Source organism: Seriola aureovittata, chromosome 20 (genome assembly GCF_021018895.1).
Source record: "Seriola aureovittata isolate HTS-2021-v1 ecotype China chromosome 20, ASM2101889v1, whole genome shotgun sequence".
Taxonomy (NCBI): Eukaryota; Metazoa; Chordata; class Actinopteri; order Carangiformes; family Carangidae; genus Seriola; species Seriola aureovittata.
Genome location: NC_079383.1, coordinates 4,702,591 through 4,721,750, shown reverse-complemented (window position 1 = coordinate 4,721,750; position 19,160 = coordinate 4,702,591). Strand labels below are relative to the sequence as shown.

At 42.1% G+C, this 19,160-nt stretch overlaps 1 protein-coding gene across 3 annotated transcripts in view; it reads left to right on the top strand.

Moving 5' to 3' along the window:
• The window catches only part of LOC130160991 (partitioning defective 3 homolog), a 343,348-nt gene that overhangs the window by 319,622 nt on the left and 4,566 nt on the right, over window positions 1–19,160 (top strand). For all 3 annotated transcript variants that reach the window (XM_056363858.1, XM_056363857.1, XM_056363859.1), the window contains 2 exons: window positions 2,916–3,036; window positions 11,512–11,639. In XM_056363858.1, coding sequence (XP_056219833.1) covers window positions 2,916–3,036; window positions 11,512–11,639 — 249 coding nt within the window. The remainder of the gene's footprint in view (window positions 1–2,915; window positions 3,037–11,511; window positions 11,640–19,160) is intronic.

Below are 19,160 nucleotides of genomic sequence, written 5' to 3'. Positions count from 1 at the left end.
GACTCACACGACGTTTTCCCTTACGCACAAACACATGGCTTATAGCAAAGTGATGAGCAGCGCTCATTCATATTCCCTCATACCCATCTATTTCTGGCAGGGCTGACACATACATCCTATTTACTGAGATGATTTCCTGACACAGATTTCTACCAGTTTCTCCCCCAATCTTTTCTCACAGCTCTTGTTCTTTAGGTCCTTTGCAGACATTGATGTATTCAGGGGGGGGATTTGTAAGCAGTGACACCTGATGCATCAGCAACGAACATGCTGACTAATTATGCATTGAGGTGCCCAAGTATCGGGGAGCTCTCAGGGAGGCTGCAGAATCTGTCTTCTTTATGTATGGAGCGAGGCCTTCTGCTGACAGCTTCTGATGCCTCTCCGTGCTCGAGTCCCGCTTTTTTTTTTTTTTTCTTTTACTATATGAATATATTTACACTGCAGAATTCCATCGCGTGCTTTCCAAGAATCCCATCAACTTGGTACCCCTATGGTGGGTGGAGGACCAAGAGGAGAAGCCCCTACAGATAATCTAGATATTGCACAGGCCCCCTTTGAACTACCATGACAAATTCACCCCTAGTTAAACCCACCCCCACTCCCAACCCATACTCGATGCAATTTCCATTCGTAGCTCTTTGAAAAACCTATTGAAGTGCTGTGCTGCTCCTTCTTTAATTTGCTGGAGATCTTGTCTGTGCTGATCTTCTCCCAGTCCTCACCCCACCACCACATACTGGAGCCCATCCCTCTTTATTGATGCTTTAGTGGGTGAGAAAAGGGCAATAGGTCTTGCTGTGTAGTGAGTGTATATGGACTTGAGTAGGCCTGTTTATAGCCTGGATTGTGGCCCTTTTTCTGGATCCCCAGCTGGCTCCCAATTCGCCCCCCCCGCCCCCGGTTGCTGTAGCCCAGTGGTGCTTGTTTGAGATGCTGATGCTAGCACTGACCCTCCCTGGAGGGTCGAAGAGAAAAATTTACGATGCTGTTTGTTTGGACTCAGCCTGGTCTTCTCTCTGACCAGCCGCAGGGATTAAGCTAATTGCACATACTGGGCTTCCCAGATCTGTTTGGTCTTATTCCTCCCATTAGAGCCTTGTCAAACCTCTCCCTCAACAAGCAGGGATGATGGCATGTACGGTATATCAGCATATGTATTAGCAGATGGAAACGTGTCGAAAATTAATACGGAATTGCAGATGTGTTTTTAGTTTTTTCCTCTAAATTGCGTGCTGTGTGTGTGTATACAGTATAGCTCAGGCACACACACTTCTGTACAACACCTCTTAAGGGAAATCTGGAAGCCTTTGCATTAACAAACAGATGAATCTAAACAGATGTATTCCGTGTGCATGTAGAGTGCTGTTTCTGAAGCTGATAATAGATTCATTTTACAGTTAAAATTAATAAAGACTTTAGAGGAATATCTTATTTTATGAGCCTATAAGCGTTGTCATAGGTTTCTGTAGTTCTATGTAGCCCTTCTGTTTATAGACTACAATTATGTATTTTAACATGCTATTTAAGCAATTTCATGCAAATATAAAGGGAACACTGATTTTGTAATGAACAGTAATAGAAGGGCTTCACCATCACCCTGCACCCTAAAAGCATAAGCCGCCTCACACCCCAATGAACCGCTTAATTGCCCACATCCACATAAAAGGCCTAATGTACGCTCCCTGCTCTCCCACACACATAAAGCTATAGGAATCAAATGGAGTATAACTAATACAATTGATTTTGACCAGGCAATACGAATAACACAATAACCGTGTCTCGCCAAGTGCTACTCAGGGGCACGCACTGCGATCCATGCATCCTTTATGAGCTGCTATTTATTGTGCTTTTAATGAAGCTTGATTGGCAGCATGTCCTAGTGCCCATTATCATCAGAAGGATGTGCTCATTCTAATCTGCAATTATCGCCATAATTGCTCCCAGAATCCACTGGGCCCAAATAAGCAATCACTTCCACTGCTGGCATGCCACCTGTAAACGCTACTCCAGAGGACACACATGACGCAATGACAGGGTGACGGGTCCTCGAGTCAAGCGTCCATTTTGCTTTTTTAGAGTTACTCCTCATTTCATCCACATGTACTTCTCCGCTCTTTGTCTCACTGGTGATTTTTTTTTTTTTTTACTTCATCCTGCTTGAGTCCGTTTCTTTCCTTTCTCTCACATGCTCTTGATTAACCTTTCCCTTTTTCACTCACCACCATCCCCGAGAACCCCCCTCCCCACCTTTATCTCCTTTTCCTCCCATCCCCGAGCTCCCATCCCCTCCCAGCACAAATTCCTAACCTTTGGTCACTTTCATCCCTGTGGTATGCATAAATGCAGGCCTGTTATCACGCTGGTTGTCTCATCATAATTATGCATTTTGTCATGTGCTGCTTCTGTAGCTGCTGATAAAAGGAGAGCCTGATTAAGCTGAAGGAAGGCTATTGATTCCTATTGACAGGCCCCTCAAAGCCCTTTAATGAAGGGGATGTAAATGAGGGTTTTCCACAGTGTTTAATGACAGCGTACCATAAAAGGCCGACATTCTCCTGCAGTCTAAAAGGGACATGCATCACTCACAATGGTGCACGGGGGACACTTTCAGTTATAGGGATGTTAAGAAGCAATGGATGAAAAAGCATGAGCGATGTCAGTCAGGCAAAAGAGAATCATGACTGTCAGATCAAGGGATCCTCCACGCAATTTAGAGTGGTGTTGGGGTGGTCAAGAGAATTATTCAAATATGAAATAGCATCTTTAACAACATGCTAGCTTGAGCAATGTGCCAGGTGTTATTTCTGAGTGAGGGCTTGCTGACAGATTATCTCCAAATAACCTCTCAGTGTGTTATCTGGATTCAAAACAACTGGTCTCACTTTCTTACCTCCCGTTTCTTTCTCCCACAGCAATCAGATGGCTCCCAGTAACCACGACCGGATACAAAGGCTGAGGAACGAGTTCCAGCAGGCCAAACAGGAGGAGGACGTCGAGGACCACCGGCACACCTACAGCTTTGACCAGTCCTGGGTGAGTGTCCGATAAGGAGCCACGCTCCATCCAGAGTGGCGCTGAGCTACACAAATCCAGAAACACATTCTCCAAAATGCCCCGCGCTCAAAGCTCAAATAGCGATTCCCCCTTCACCACTGGACACTCAGATAATCTCCAGAGCCACCAGCTTCTTGCAGAACTTGGGACTCAATATAGGAGAATCTTATTTGAGTGCTTATTCACTTTTGACTTGACCTTACTTTAGTCAGAGTTGGGTTTCTACTCCATAGCATGGCATAATAATATCACTGCTTTTAGCAACAAGCACCAACAAATCACTATTTCAGGATGAAACCACATCTTTCACTGGTATTATCTTGATGATTATCACTTCATTTGATCAAATGCACAGCAGATGAAAATGTTCCAGTAAATTTTATTCTTTCTGACTAAGACAAAGTCAGGAAAAAAAACACTGAGCACAAATGCAATTTGCTTCCAGTATTATTCCCAGGAGAAGATATTTAGTTATATATCTCTGCAGACAACAGTTAAATTGTGCCATAAAAACAATGTTACTTGTGAAATTATATGAGACAGGATGAAGCAACATCAACATTCACTGGTTACATGAAGTCCCTCGATCATCTGACACTGTCATCCTTTCAGACTGTCAGTGTGGTTCAACAGCATTTGTATTGTCGGGGTCCAACCTTGGAAACAAATCACTAATTATCCGTCTCTGCTGGTGTCTTTTCTTTCTTGGAAATATCCGCCACTTATGGCAGGAAGGCAGGGAGGAGGTGAACATGGGAAACATTTGATGACGAATGACTGTTCAGGACTTTGAGGCAAAGTAAGAGGAGAGAACTTGATGACAGCGAGGCACACTCTCATTTTAATTTTCATCGGACTTGATTAAAGGGATTTTTAAATTAAAAAAATTTAAATTAAAATTTTAGAGGAGGTTTTTTTTTTTTTAAGCCGTTCTCCTCTTCCATGATTGATCTGTAACAACAATGGGATTTACTTCTCATAATTGGAAAAATGTAATCAAGTTAATTCCTTAGTTAATTCATTCAGGCTTGATCTTGTATCCCTCCCTGGTGTGCATGAAAAGTTCAACTGTGTGTGGAGTTTAAGCAAAGAAACACTCTATTTCATCTTTCCACATACCCTGTGATATCACTGATGATCTTATTTACTGGACAAACCTTTTTTAGAATTGGTTAACATTTAATTTAAAGGTCCTGTATTATATAAAGGTAGATTTCCATGTCTGTTTTGATTATAGATCAGGTCTAGGTTCTACATTAAAACTGTGAAAGTATCAAAGCGCTCAGTCCACAGAGAAATGCTCACAACCTGTATTCAGAAAGTCTTGAAACGAGCTCAGGGCTTCTGTAACTTTGTGATGTCACAAGAAAGCAGTCGTCGCTCTCAGCCATGTCCCAAGCCCCGCCCACCTGGACCCATCATCCAGCCTTGTAAAACTACATGTAGATTGTTTTCGGTACTTAAAACCAAAAATATATCTTCTTATGGATAAACACTCCAAACAAAACACATGAAAAGTATGAAATAATGGACCTTTAAGGTTTGCCTCTTTAGTTTAAACCACTGAGCCAAACTCGTATAAACAAACAGAAACAAATTAGAGATCAAATAATTGTATATTTTTGCAGTGTAATGGCTTGAGACAGACAAAGCTTTTTTTGTCGCATGACTTCTCCAACCTGCTTTCTCCTGGAGGGGAAATGGCTATTTTCTAAATTATAGGTCAAATGTCAGACCTTGAAAGTAAAAATATTTGGCATCAAATTTTCCGGAGAATTATCAGTGTCAGTTTGTCAATTACATCGGTTTTGGAGTGGCAGGCATCTTCCGCTGTTTTCCCTTGCTGTCTAAATGAGTTTGGGTTGGACATAAGAGCATGTTTTCCTGCCTTGTTCTTACACAGACAAAAGCAGACTTTATTTCCTCTGGATTAGCTTCAGTGTTAGTCCTACTGATGGCGGAAAATCACTGAAAGCGGACATCTTACTCCACTGTTTTCTTAGTCGCTCTTTTTTCCCATTCTCACTGTCAGAATGAGATGTTAACCGTTTGTTCAGAACTGAGCAGTCTGTCTTTCTGAACCTCTGAGCTCCTAATTGCTTGTGACTGTTGACATTGTTGAGCATACCCCTGCTATTCTACTTGTAAGGAAATATGGGGCCAGCCCTGGAGTATTGAAGTATTTTATTAGCTCTCTTTCATGTTATTTTAGTCCTGTGAACAAAGATTCACAATAGCAGAGCTTGTTAGGAAAGATACAGACGTACCCGTGTTATGTGTTGACACTGATTAAACATAATGGATATGGCTCTATTTTAGACAGATGAGGCAAGCATTTAGATATTGAAACCCAAGGAAAATGTATGGAAAGTGAAGGAGGCAAAAATATGAGATGACACATTTATGTTGGATCTATTGGTGAAAACAAAAAAAGACCCTCTAACATGTATGCGCAGAAGCAGGAATAAATGGTAAAAATACATCAAAGAAATAAACTCTTATTCCTTACAGCTTCCATTTTAACTGTGTATTTTTAGAGTGATTTTGAAATTGACCCACACTAAAAAATAAAACACAACTATGTACTTTTTGTACAGAAAATTGATATCTGTCACTTTTTTTAAACTGTGGATTTCATTCTGTCGTTGCTGAATGTCCTCCACAGTGATGAAAGTGAAACGTCCGTGACCTCCGGTTTTTGTGGATCCAAACATTCACTGAGAAGTGACTGTAAACAGGAAAAGGCAAGATGATCAAGATGGCAGTTAAATGCCTCCCACATCAACATCTTCAGAACTGCACTTTGATGCGCGTTGTCCCTGAGTACTCAAGGTCACATGGTGATGGCCTCCGCACAGATCTGCAGTACAAGCCAGAACAGGAGCAGCTGCTAGCATCTTCAGGCAGGACTGTTGTATTATTTATACTGTATATTTCTTATAAAAAACAAAGTGCTCCAGCTCGGATTTGCTCGACCACTTATCCACATATTTGGGATTAAAGCAATATTGACAAAACAACATCACCTCAGGGTCCTTTTAGTAGCTGTTGTGGGGCTTATGATCATATCATATGATATCCATTAGTAGATGCAGTCATCCAGTTGCTGTGTAGATGTTCAAATTTCAAAATGTTAATGATCGAAAGCTTCAGAACAACTACTAAATAAACCCTGCTGTTTCTAGGCTTTTAAAGATCCCAGATTTTACACTTTTCCTGTTTCTTATTTGAAAGTGTTAATCCATATGAAGATATATTTGTGGTTTAAAGTACCAAAATCCATCTCAATGTAGTTTTACATCTCCTCTCTCAGGCTTCTCTCTCGAGCTCTAGTAACAACAGGCTGGTGAGCCAATCAGAAGAGAGGAGGCTCTGAGCCCCTCAGTCTTCTGATTTTCTGAGTAACTGAATAAAAATAAAGCAGATTTCAGTTAAACACTCGGAGAAACCAAATCCTGCAAGGTTGGATGGTGGGTCCAGGTGGGCGGGGCTTGGGCCATGGCTGAGAATGATGACTGCTTTCTTGTGACATCATGAAGTTCCAGAAGTCCTGACAGGCTGTGTTCATTTCTCTGTGGACTGAGCACTTTCATACTTTCAGGGTATTAAATAAAACTTAGACCTGCTTTATAATCAGACAACATGGACATCTACCTTTATACAATGTGGGACCTTTAGAAATTAACTTTGTAACTGAACTAAAGCAATATTTTTTTTTCTCTTTTTATTCTTCTGTGATCACCGTCTTGAGATTACAGGTCATCCTGAAAATGCTACATTACCCAATAGCCTCATCTACTGCTGTTATACAAACAGCTGTTATATATTACGTCTTAAAAACATGGTGGAAAAAACAGACAATGTTCAAGACAATGATCGTAATGGGGAACAGGAGCAGAGGGAGCATTTGGAGCAGCATGAGGTGTGAGGCTCCCTCCCTGTTGGTTTGACCCAAGCTTGTCTCTAGAGTACTGGAGACTGAGCTCAGGTACTTCTGCTGTGGACACCTGTAATGATAATGCAGAGGTCAGTCCTTGAACCAGCTGCTCCCCCTGAATGGAATAATGACCAGCAGGTCATGAGAAGCCCCGTCTATCATGTAGCCCCAAGCCAACATACACAATTAGAGCTGGCATGTTTTCTCTCCCTCCCTCGCTGCTGCTCTGTGAGAGGGGATTTCCAGATGTTCATCATAAAGCGCTACGTACTTTCCAAAGAGTTGCCTTTTTCCTCTTTCTCTCTCTGCGTCTAAGGCAATAAAATCAACTTGTGCTGTTGGGTTGGAGCACCAATCAGCGTGACCACACAGACGAGTTTAAACACCATGCTGATACCTTGGATCAAACACACCAACAGCAGCTTGTAAAGCCCTTATTTATGTGAATTCTTTTGATTTTATTATCGCTCTATCTCCTGCTACCAGGATACATGTGTCTACAAGTATTTGTTATGTTTACTCGAACTCTGCTAGACTCTGAATTTGGTGCCTTCGTGTTGGTGGGTGTCTGATTGCGATCGTGAACTCTTTCCTATGTGATCATGTGAAGAATAAGCCACTTTCAGCCGCGGTCACTTGACTTCCCGACGGCTAAGGGTTGGAGTTAAGGAACTATAGCTCTGCACCATGACAGTGTGGGAGCCTCCAGCTGTAACCAGTCACCAGTGTGTCGAGTTGATGCTGCAAGGCTTCCCCTTCTTCAAGTGGTAGAATTGTGCGAGGGGTTCAACACAAAATAATTCAGCACTTAATTAAAAATGTTATAAACAGTGTGAATCTAAAAAACAAAATTAAATGAATACATTTTGTCTTTAATTATACTTGCATGACTTAAACAAGAACACATATTTTCACACTTATTCCTACATAGTTAATATCTTACACTGATCTTTACAGGTCTCGTATTTTGAACTTGTATTTACATACTTGTATTTATATACATGAATTTTTACACCTGTGTTTTATTTGATGTGTTGATCCATTAGAAGATATTTTTGTGGTTACAATATGGGACCTCTAAAGGCAAGCCAGGAGACTATGGATCATAACATAATCTAGAAAGAGATAGACTAATCTTCTACTCACTCTTAATTAGTCCCTGGGTTTTTTTTTTTTAATAATGCAACTGTCTCAATCAACAAAACAAGTTTTGCATCACTGTACATTTCAGCCACAACTGATTATGTTGCTTTTGTTTGTTTTGGTATCTTTTGTCAAGCTCGCTAACGCTAGCTGTTGAGGCTGCACATGTAAATTATGGATAAGTGCTGGTCAGGCAAAGTTTACTGACCTCATGATTACAACCACCATGAGCGTGTGGGAGGACGTGCCAACAACACTACACACAACAACACCTCACAATCAGAAAGTTACTTTTTTTTTTTTCATAGCAAATACAATGTTGTTGCCAAATCACAGATAAAACACACATCTGCAGTCACAAGCATTCCTACACAGATGTGTGCATGCCTATAGTATTTCTAATGCACTCAATTTAGGTAGATGCCAAACTCTGTTAACAGATAAGGCAGATAACAAAGAGAGGAGAGGAGAACAAAGTGATTACACTGATATTTTTCAGCACTATTACCTCACACATTCATCCACATTGATATCTTCCCTGCAAGAAATGGGGCTGCAACATTTTGTTCTGCCTTTTCGTGCGTGCTGTGGAGTCCTTAAGTGATATGGAGATAACCAATCCAACCTCCCATTCAGCATGGTTTCCCGGGCCAGAGACCGGGAAATGGCAGACCACACTGCGTGCTCTCAGATGGATGCTCTGCCCAGAGCTACACACCCAAGCAACCACAAATGGACTGGGCTTGCTTATAATAAATTGGCGGAATTGGGTCGACACAAGGACTTTAAGAGAGAATCATTATCCAGCTGAGCTTTTGTCAGGATGTGGTGTTTCACTACCATTCTCTCACTTTCTTCTCATTCTGTCTGCCCATTAGCAACGTAAATGTCTTCCATATGCCTGTTTGTGTACAGCACGGCCGCCCTCTTAAAACTGTTCCCTATGCGGTGGCCTACAAATATAGCATTATGAGGAATGCGGGCAGTGAAGCCATATGTTAGTGCTGACCCATCTTGATATCTAAAAGGTCTGTGACCAATTCTGAACCGAGAAATGTTTCACCTCGGCTGTCTTGCCTGTGTTTTGAACGTTTAAAGCTCGGCTCCGTCCCAGCTGCTTCCCTCCCGGATTTTTGATAGCTGCAAATAATTTTCATAATTATGTCCCCTCCTGGCTCACCGTCTGTGAATGCTCCCATGTTTAAACAGGTGGAAAATTTTTTTTTTTTTCTCCCTGCTTTGTCTGTGACACTACCAAGGAAACAAGGGAGGGATAAAAGCGTACCGTATTGACATCATTTTTCACATTATTGGATAAAAACGAACACGGACGTCTCTTTGATTTGATTTCAACAAATGTCATGTTTTATATGGCATTGTATTCCAGGCCTAACATGGAATAATCTGATTCTCCTTCCCTGGATAATGCCATTACACTGACTGATTTTCTCTCCTGGCTATTTCTCATGCATTTCTCTTGGCACGGTGTCATCCACCTCAGCCGTACGGCTTTAAACCGAAGCGTCAAGCACCTCCGGATTCCTCACCACTTCCTTTCACATCACATTAAAAACTTTAAGTGTGCGTGACTAATTATTTTCTCACCAGCACGTTCGGCCCCACTAAAATAATTTCTCCTTTTCCCTTACAGTTCATCTGATATCCATTTATGCGCGCTGCACTCTCTGAATTGGGGAAGCGTGTTGTTCCAGCAAAACCTTATACACATCCAATTCAACTCACCTACGCAGAATGCTGTTATGTTTTTAGAACTTGCAGGGCTTGAGAAAGGACTCGCTATTGACGCTGAGTGAAATGTAATTGCACTGTTATTGCAGCTGTCCAAGTGAAGAGGAAAGCAGCAATTTCAAGAAGACAAGATGTTTCCAAAAAGACACTTTTTGCTGACAGCCTTTCCATACGCCAACACACCTTTAGCCCATCATGTGCTATTACCCCTCTTCTCCCACCAGCCCCACACACACAAACAACAACACACAGATTTTCCAAATTAAAAAAAAAAAAAAAAAAACTCTTTCCAAGCTACAAAACAGTGATTCTTTAGAGCTTCTGTTCAGTTTTAAAACTCGGCTGACCAGTAAAATAGTCAAAATTATCGGTCCATATTTACTTAAGCAGAATTTTATGCACATAGGCCGTCGGCCCCCCCACCTGCCGACCATATTACCGTCCCATCCTTATGAAAACTGACACTTGGTTAAGCCACACTCATAACACCTCCTCAAGCTCGCCTCTTTTTAATTGGCTTGTCATGTTTTTTCATCAGCCAGCTCTTTAGCAGTGCACTGGTGTTGAGGGAGATGATATCTCCATGTCAACCCCGCTGATGATCAGATAACAAACACACACACACACACACACACACACACACACCGGCATGGGTTAGGGATGTGCAGTCGAGTCACACGCAGATCTGTGGAACGAAGCAGTGACTGGTAATACTCATCTATAGTTAGTGTCTTGAGCACAACAGTGGGCCATACTTGAAATACACAGTATGTGTTGATTAAAGGATATATTGCATACATTTTAATTTAACATTTACGTCTGCTTTTCTTAACGCCCATTTTCTTTCTGGAGAGCAGTGATGCAGCTTGTCGAGTCGTAATAGCCACTACAGCTGAACAGGAAAAAAAAGAGCTCTGTAAACAGAAACTCAAGTCGTTCCAAGAAAATCCAGAGGAGAAGGTCTGATGATACTGTGGCCAGTCCGCAGATGGTTTGTGAAGTACAGTAATGAGAAAATTGATTTTGATTTCACCTGATACTTCCAAGTCTACGAAGACAACCCCACTTTTTCAATCCGTTTTCCGTTTTTACCATAAAAAAAAAATTGGTATAACGATGTTGTCTGGCCTTCCAGTAAACCAATGCTTTGTAATTGATAGAAAGAAAGATCATATCTTGGTGAATTATATAATTTCATCCACTGGTGCATTGTCATCATGGAATCACACCCTCTAACAACCTGCTCCCTGATGACAGCACAAAACACAGGAGGCAGCACACTGTCAAACCACCTGCTGTGTTGAGGGACATATATTCCATCGTCTAAGCGTGTGTGTGTGTGTGTGTGTGTGTGTGTGTGTGTGTGTGTGTGTGTGTGTGTGTGTGTGTGTGTGTGTGTGTGTGTGTGTGTGTGTGTGTGTGCGTGCGTGCGTGCGTGTGTGTGTGTGCGCACGTGCGTATGAGTGTGTGTGCAAACACGTATGCTTTGGTTTGCCCCCAAAGAAAGAAATGTTTGACTTTACATCCCTCTGTTACTGTGTCTTACCTGTGTGTGTGTGTGTGTGTGTGTGTGTGTGTGTGTGTGTGTGTGTGTCCTGTCTTGTTGAATGTGCTTGACGTTGCAGGCGAGCAACGGGACAGAGACGCAGAGCGGACGTCACTCTGTGACCGTTGAGACTCAGGTTGAGAAACAGCAGCAAGACGACAGAGACGGTTTCCAACAGGCGCAGAGACAGTACAGCTCCCTGCCACGGTGAGACACCCGTCCTCCTCTCCCTTCTTTGTTCCATCCATCCGTCTGCCTGTCTGTCTCTGTCTCTCTCTCTTCCTGCCCAGTCTGTGACTTATCACGTTCATCCTGCCCTTTCTCAACCTCTTCATTTGACTTTTTTCGATTTCCATCAATTTCCTTTTCCTCTTATTTGTGTCTTTACCCTTTTTTCTCCGCAGCCTCTTTAGCGTATCTCTTTGGCTACAAAGTCAATCACCACAAAGCCACTTTCAACTTGTCTCCAGACATTTAAATGATTCTTAGCAAAACTCTTTGAATGAAATCATTTAATGTGATCGCTTGGAATTATTTGACTGATATCCACCTTCATTAAGTCAATGTTGACCCTGAGGAAGTGGTGACTTTGCCTTCCCGGCCCCCAACCCCCCCCCCCCCCCCCCCCCCAACACTTCTTTATGATTAACAGCTCTAATATCATGTTTTTAAAAGGAATGTTCTCTTGGCAGTCTCTCGCCTTACACAGCTTGAGTTCAGAGCTACAACCACTGCACTTTATCTTCTCCATCATACTGTTTCGATTCTTTTGCATATTTTGTCAAAGAGATGCCAATAAAGCTTACCATATCTTACATCTTTTCAGCCTTCAGGGGGGGAAAAGAGTTTAGGATCAGTATTTGCATTTCCTGCCATCGCACTGTAAAGTGCCTTTACCAATCCTCTGCTGCTTTCTAATCGCACTTTAATGTCAATGCAAATTGCGAAGCCAACCACCGCTGGTGAAAAATTTCCACATTTTAAGCCTCACATGTTTAAAGAGAGAGTCACTAACTTTGAGTGACTAACACGGGGATTTAAAGTTAGTAATAAAATAAACATGATTTCCTCTCTTTGTTAAATATTTCCACATTAAAAATAATCCAGTGTGAGTTTTTTGTATTTTGAAATATATACAGTTCGATTTAAAATGCTGAAAGTGAAGTCTGATTTATTTAAGTTTTGCTCCTGTGCCAATTTAAACAAAGATAGAACACTTAATGTGTGTATATACAGTACAGTATATATGTGTGTGTGTGTGTGTGTGTGTGTGTGGTCTTTTCATTCAGAGTAAGCCTACTCTCCTGCGATTCCAATCTTTCCCTCCACAAACAGCAATCACTCCTCCACAGCCTTCCTTTTTCTCTGCTGTCTCTGAACAGTCAAAGTCAGGTCGATTAAAACATGTTCCTTGTCTGGGGTTATGGATTTGTGATCCACATGGACCCCTAATCAATGTGGTCTGCATGAGCCAGACCAATCCATACATTCCCTTCATAGGTGTTGTCCGCCTGCATCTCATGTGATGTGGCAGTTGCCTCCAGCCCACCCCCTCTCAGAGAGCCGCTTCTCTTGGGAAAGTCGGTCTGGCCGGCCATAAAGCCGGGCGAGGATGGCCTTTGATATGCATTCCTCTCATAATCTCATACCGTCTTTTAGCAAAGAGTAGCATGAGCTCAGGCTTGACATTTGACCCCGGCTGAGTCTTTTCAGAGCTTGTAGTCTAGCGTGGCTCCTCATTAAGGAGTTGAAGACTTACATCCCCAGATTAATAACCACAATTCCCTCTAACTCCAACCAACCTCTCTTTGGAACCCCTCCATCCTGTCGTTCGCTTCCAAAACAGGAAGTCTGAGCAGTGAGCCGTTCAGCCAAAAGGGGACACCCCCTCCACACAACACACACACACACACATACACATACACAAAAACTCCCAAAGAGCTTCCAGAAGAAGCCGTGGTAGCTGGTTATCTGATGACGGCCAGGCTTAGCTCGCTGTCTGGGATGTGAGGACTGGAGGAACACTAATGAAGGCTTGTTGTCGGAGCAGGATTAGCTGTGACAGGCAGTGGAGGGCGAGAGGGGGCCGGGAGAGGAGCGAGTGTGTTAGCAGGAAAGAGAGACCACTGATTAGCCTGAAAGAGACGCACTCGCACACAAAGATACACACAAACACACACATGAATGTGGTCAAGATAAGGCTCTTAACTGCGGCCTGGGTGGACTGCCAGTAGCTCTCCCGTATACCCCTAAAAAACATTGTTCCACGCTATAAAGCAAATATTATTCCAGATTTGTGGACTATTTATTTGTAGAATATCGAAGCAATCGTTCCTTTGCCCATTGAATTCATTTGCTTTATTTCCCTAATCATTTTGTATCTGAGCATGTATGTGTGTGTGTGTGTGTGTGTGTTTGCTTTCTCCTCCTCCTCATAAACTCTGATTCTTCCCAGCTGTTTTAAAGAAACACACAGCGGCCGCAAATTTTGTGCGAGCCAACTTCCTGGCTTTGTTTGTTATGTTCTGTCATTCTAAATTTACCCCGCTCTCTGCCATGATGTATTTTCCCATCCCCTCCCTCTGTAAATGTAACTAATCTACTTCGTGACATATTCTGGCGCAGGAGTAGAAGTGATAAGAGAACGAGCTCCCCCTGACGCATCAATCATTCAGCATTCCTGTGGAACAATGCCATCTCTGCTCTCCTCGTATTGCCGCCAAAGTCTTTCCCCTTAAATCTCCCTCCTTCTTTTATCTACTTTAAAAACTTAAAAAAAAAAAAAAAAAAGGTCAGACGCAGATCTCTTCCTTGTGCAACAGGCGTCCTGCGATTCTAAACAAGGCGGCTCCCTCGTGAGCAGTGCTGGCTGCTCTGTAAGCCAAAGCGGGGTGTAAATGCATGGCGGCTCGCCCAGACAGCGAAACCCAGATACAGAGCATGTGGTGGGGCTTTTTCTGCAGTCTGTCCCTGCAGCTGCCCCTCCGCCAATTACCCTCATACTTACACACACTCTACAAGCATGCATGCACACACACCTCCAAGGAAACATAATGCATTGATGTGTTGCACACATACAGTAGCATAAATGCATCCGCATTTGTCCATGCATGAATAAATGTAGATCTGAACTCACAAAGGCAAACATAGTCACATTACATCGCCATGTGCTGCAGCTCTTCCCCTCCCCTTAGATACTGTGGACCCACAAGGGCTTCCATTAGTGTTTCTGTGGGCTTTTTATTAGAATTACTTGGATAAATGAGACATAGAGAGAAAAACAAGGGAAAGTTGACGTAGCAAGAAAGAAAGAAAAAATACAGCTTTTTACATTTCTTGTTATACAACTGTTGTACAAGCATTGCCTACACTGCATAGCTTTACGTTTGACACAAGGGGTTAATTAGAGTCGTGCCATAGTGTTGATACTTACTGCAATGTTAGATGCCCAGTTTTGTGCAGGATCCGACTTTAATTACATTCTTCACAGTAGCTGTGATTTCTTTTTTGCGTGTACTTTCTGACAGCAACGGGCTGTGCATGTACTTATTGGGCTGGAGGTGACTGATAATGTTATATAATCTATGATCTATATTATTATTTGCTGCACTTCAACCATTCACGCAGAGCGGGGATCGTAGTGAGCAGAGGGCTTGCGGTGGACGCGACTTGTGTTACTGAAACGCTGCAGGTTACTGTCTTCATCGCCCTTAGCATCATCTTCACTGTCAATCATTTCTGGGGCCGTCAGAGACGCAGTTCGCAGCTGAACCAGATCTTGTAGTTACATTTTTGCACATCAGCTACTGCGTAGCTTCAGAAGCTACTTGCATAGTCTCTAGCTACAGTGTAACTGCTTCATGTCAACTATAAATCAAGCGTAGGAGAATTTATAGTTTTTACTTTTGGCTCTGCCATATAAATCATCCAAGTCATTTTCTCTCTCTCAAGCTACATCACAGTACATGCAACATAAGAAAGTGGATCCATTTACCTCATTTCAAGGTTTCAGTTTTAGAGAAAACAAAATAGTTTGACAGAAGAAGTTCTCTGAACAATAAATGGCCTGTTCTGTCGTTTGTTCCTCTGTGGAATGAGACTCGACTGGATAAGAAATGCCAGCGTTTTTGGCCCTGAAGCACGCCGGGCCCCCTGTCTCCATCTGCAGCCTTGTGCATTGTGAACTCAAAAGCCTTTTGAGCGCACCGTTGGTCAGTGAGGTGTGAATGGGATTTCTCTTAGCACCCCTCACACAAAAGACACTGTCACAGGTCTTCCATCGCACGTCTGCCTTAATGGATCCTAATAATGGAGGAGCAGGCTTAACACTTCAGCCAAAAACCTGGCAGTTCCCAATGATGGCTTTCCAGGGTCAGTTTCTGAAAAAGGGGAGCATGTGTGGTGGAAGGCATGCTTTCAGGTGCGTGTCTTTTTGTATGAGAGATAATATGTGTGCATCTTGGGCTGTTCTGTCAGTCTGGGGCAGTGATTGTCATCTGGGCCACATCCGGCCAACCAAAGCTCAACATCCGGCCCATAGAATATTAATGACTTCAGAAAATATGAGGAGAAAAAAATGTATTCTGGTATTTAGCATATCTAGATTTTTTTTTTTTATTCCTATAATGAAGCAACTTAGGAAACACTGCACTGTGTATGAGCCCAACCTGCATATTGTAAAGACTCTAAATCCATCTGTTAGCTTATTATTAGTGAGTAGCCCACACAACCTGATGCAGGAGTCGGGCCAACCTCACTCCTAAAGCTGAGCTTGCTTGTGCACTGAATGGCAGAAGCCTGATAGCTGAGCTTTTATTCTTCTTAGTCATTTATGAGTGAAATGCAGCTTGTGTTGTATCATGAGACAAACTCAGCTTTCATTTAGCATTTCATTAGATTTTTTTTTTTTCATGCTCTTATTTAACATTTTGTTTTATTTATTTCACATGTTCTTGTTTGTTTTGTTTATTTTTTCCCCAACTGCTCTTATTTAACATGTTTTGTTTGTTTTTTTCACATAATAATCCTTATAATGAGGACTCATAATAACAACCTAAACTTCTCAGTCAATAGAGGAAAAAAAGAAAATTGGTTTAATTAACATCACTTAAAAATCAAAAGAGCATGGTAAATGGCGTCGTGTGTGACAACAGAAACTGAATATAAATAGATAAAACAGGCAGGCCTTGGTTGCCAGAAATGTTGCTTTCAAAGAGTCAGTGGAACGGAACGGTTCACCGCCGCTTCCTGTGAGACGTCTGTACATTAAATAAAACGTTAAGTAGACCATGTCATTTAACAATGAATCTCGTGAATAGAATCCTAAGGCTGAAATACTCACATTTGGTTAATGGGAGAAATTACATTTCCCCTCCAATGCCAGCTTCTTAACATCAGGCTTGACAGCTGTTAGGCTTATTCACAAGCAGTTCTCCAAAAATCAGTTTGACAGTCAGTTCCTGTCATGCGTCTTGATAGCGTTCGTGTTTGAGAATGCAGATTCACAGGTATAAGTTGAGCCAGACATGCTGAGTCTTCAGCGTGTGCCACAGTCTTGGGCACAAGCCACCAAAAAAGTGCTCAATCTTTCAGCACCACGGAGAGCAGCTTTCATTTCGCTGGATGTCACCTGGTTCACTTTAAATCGCGGCTTCTTAGCGGAGAATGGCAAAGTCATCAAATATTGCAGAGAAATTCTCCCCCAGCTGTGTGATGAATTTATTCATATTCTCTGCGACGTTCAAGCTCACCTCCCTGATAACAAATCTACAAGTTTGTTCCTAAAGGCATCAAGCTTTTTCAGCATATCCAGCGATGATTTTTCTCTTTGCCGGTGGTCAGCTGCTCCTTTTGATTTACTTTGCTTTGAAAAAATCCACAACTTGATCCCTGTGTCCATTGAAGCGCTCTAAAGCTTTGCCCTCACTCCACGCCATCCCATGTCATTGTGGAGTAAGAGGTCACCGTGAGTAGCTTGAGATTTCAGAACGGCTGATGCTGCGTAGTCGAATTCCCTTTGATCAAGTTAATTATCTTCATTGTTTTGTTCATAACCTTCTTTCAGATCTCCACTTACTTTGGCGCACAGCATGCTTTGATGAATGAGACTGTGAAGTGCATTCATTCTGGGAGCAACATTCTTAATTCTGCTCACCAGAGCCTTGTTTGAGCCGACCATGGCAGCAGCACCATCTGCAACGAATAGGTTGACTTTCTTCTAATGACAAGCCATGTTTTTTAAATAACTCCTCCACTTTTTCAAAGACAATGTGAGTAGTGCTATGACTTCCCAGTGGAATCAAAGCCAATAGCTCTTCTTTGAAATTCCCCCCAATCAAAATATCAAAAAACGGACTACTGGGAAATATCTGTGGACTCATCAATAGCCAGTGATATGTGTTGAGCTCTATTGACCCCATGAACACCGCAGGCAGTGCTTGAAGCAGACAGAGGTATTTGCTTAAGAGAGGCAATTATCCTGTTCATAGATTTGTCTGTGGCAAGTTCCTCCAAAGCAGGGACCATGAGCTTCTTAAAAACCTGGGCAGCGGCAAGAGCTTTGTCGTGTTTGGTGAGAACCCAGACAGTCTGAAGAGATGCACTTGTTGGCCTCTCTTGTTCTGTTAAAGTTTGATTAACAGTTCTGCTGGCACGAGAATATCCTGCTTTCGAGCTGGCTGTTTTTCAGCTCTGTCTGCTCCGGGAATGACTCTCTGGAAGTTGCATGCCTTGTGTAGTGGTGAAACCTGAGATTGTGTTCTCTTGCAACAGCGATAGTTTCATTGCAAATGAGGCATACAGATTTAGATTTACTGAAAGTTGGCATAATGAATACGTACTTATCAGTCCATTCTTCATTAAAGCTGCGGTTTTCCACATCAGCTTTCCCCTTTAGGCTCTTTGAGAGTAACAAACAACAAAGGGTCTTTCTTCCTGCTTCCTGCAAACATTTTCCACCAATCAGGACACTGCATAACAGCGTCAAAACCAGTTAAAGTTGATTAATATTTCCTTCTTTTCATTTTTTATGTATGTATAATGAGCTGCCTCCTTTTCTACTTAGGCCCAAGTATCCAGTTATCATTTTGGATTTCCCATGTTTTTCTAATCAAGTCTAATCAAAATAACATTAATTTTGTAAAAAAAATAAAATTAAAAAAAAAAGTGAAAATATTCAACAATAATAGGAAATGAGGTCTAAATATATATATATATATAATATATATACAAACGGAGGAAGCCTGAGACGCCCACAGGACTATTAGTTCCACATACATATATATGTATATATTTTTTTTTTATTTTATTTATTTTTTTTTTTTTTTGAAAGCCCGGCCACTATAGTGTCTGAGACGAAAAATCCTGTTCCTTGGTCAGATGTAATCGATGACCCCTGGTGTCGGGGCTGTCAGGCAGACTGAAGAGGAGTAGAGGGCAGATAACGCCATGAGGCCTGCCATTACTGTGTCTGAGCTGTAAGTGCACCCGTCTGCATCTCAAAAAAAGGAATTGAACGGATGAAAGCAGCCATTTTTCTCAGGGAGGTTTTAGCATTTGTGTTTGTTTACAATGTGGAACTAATAGTCCTGCGGGCGTCTCAGGCTTCCTCCGTTTGTTTCCTGTCTCTTTTATGTCTCGGTCTTTATGTCACTGGATTCAGTGTAATCAAGCAGCAGGCTCTAACAGATCCCTCTTTGCTCCACCCATGTTGCTTTCAGTATTTCAACT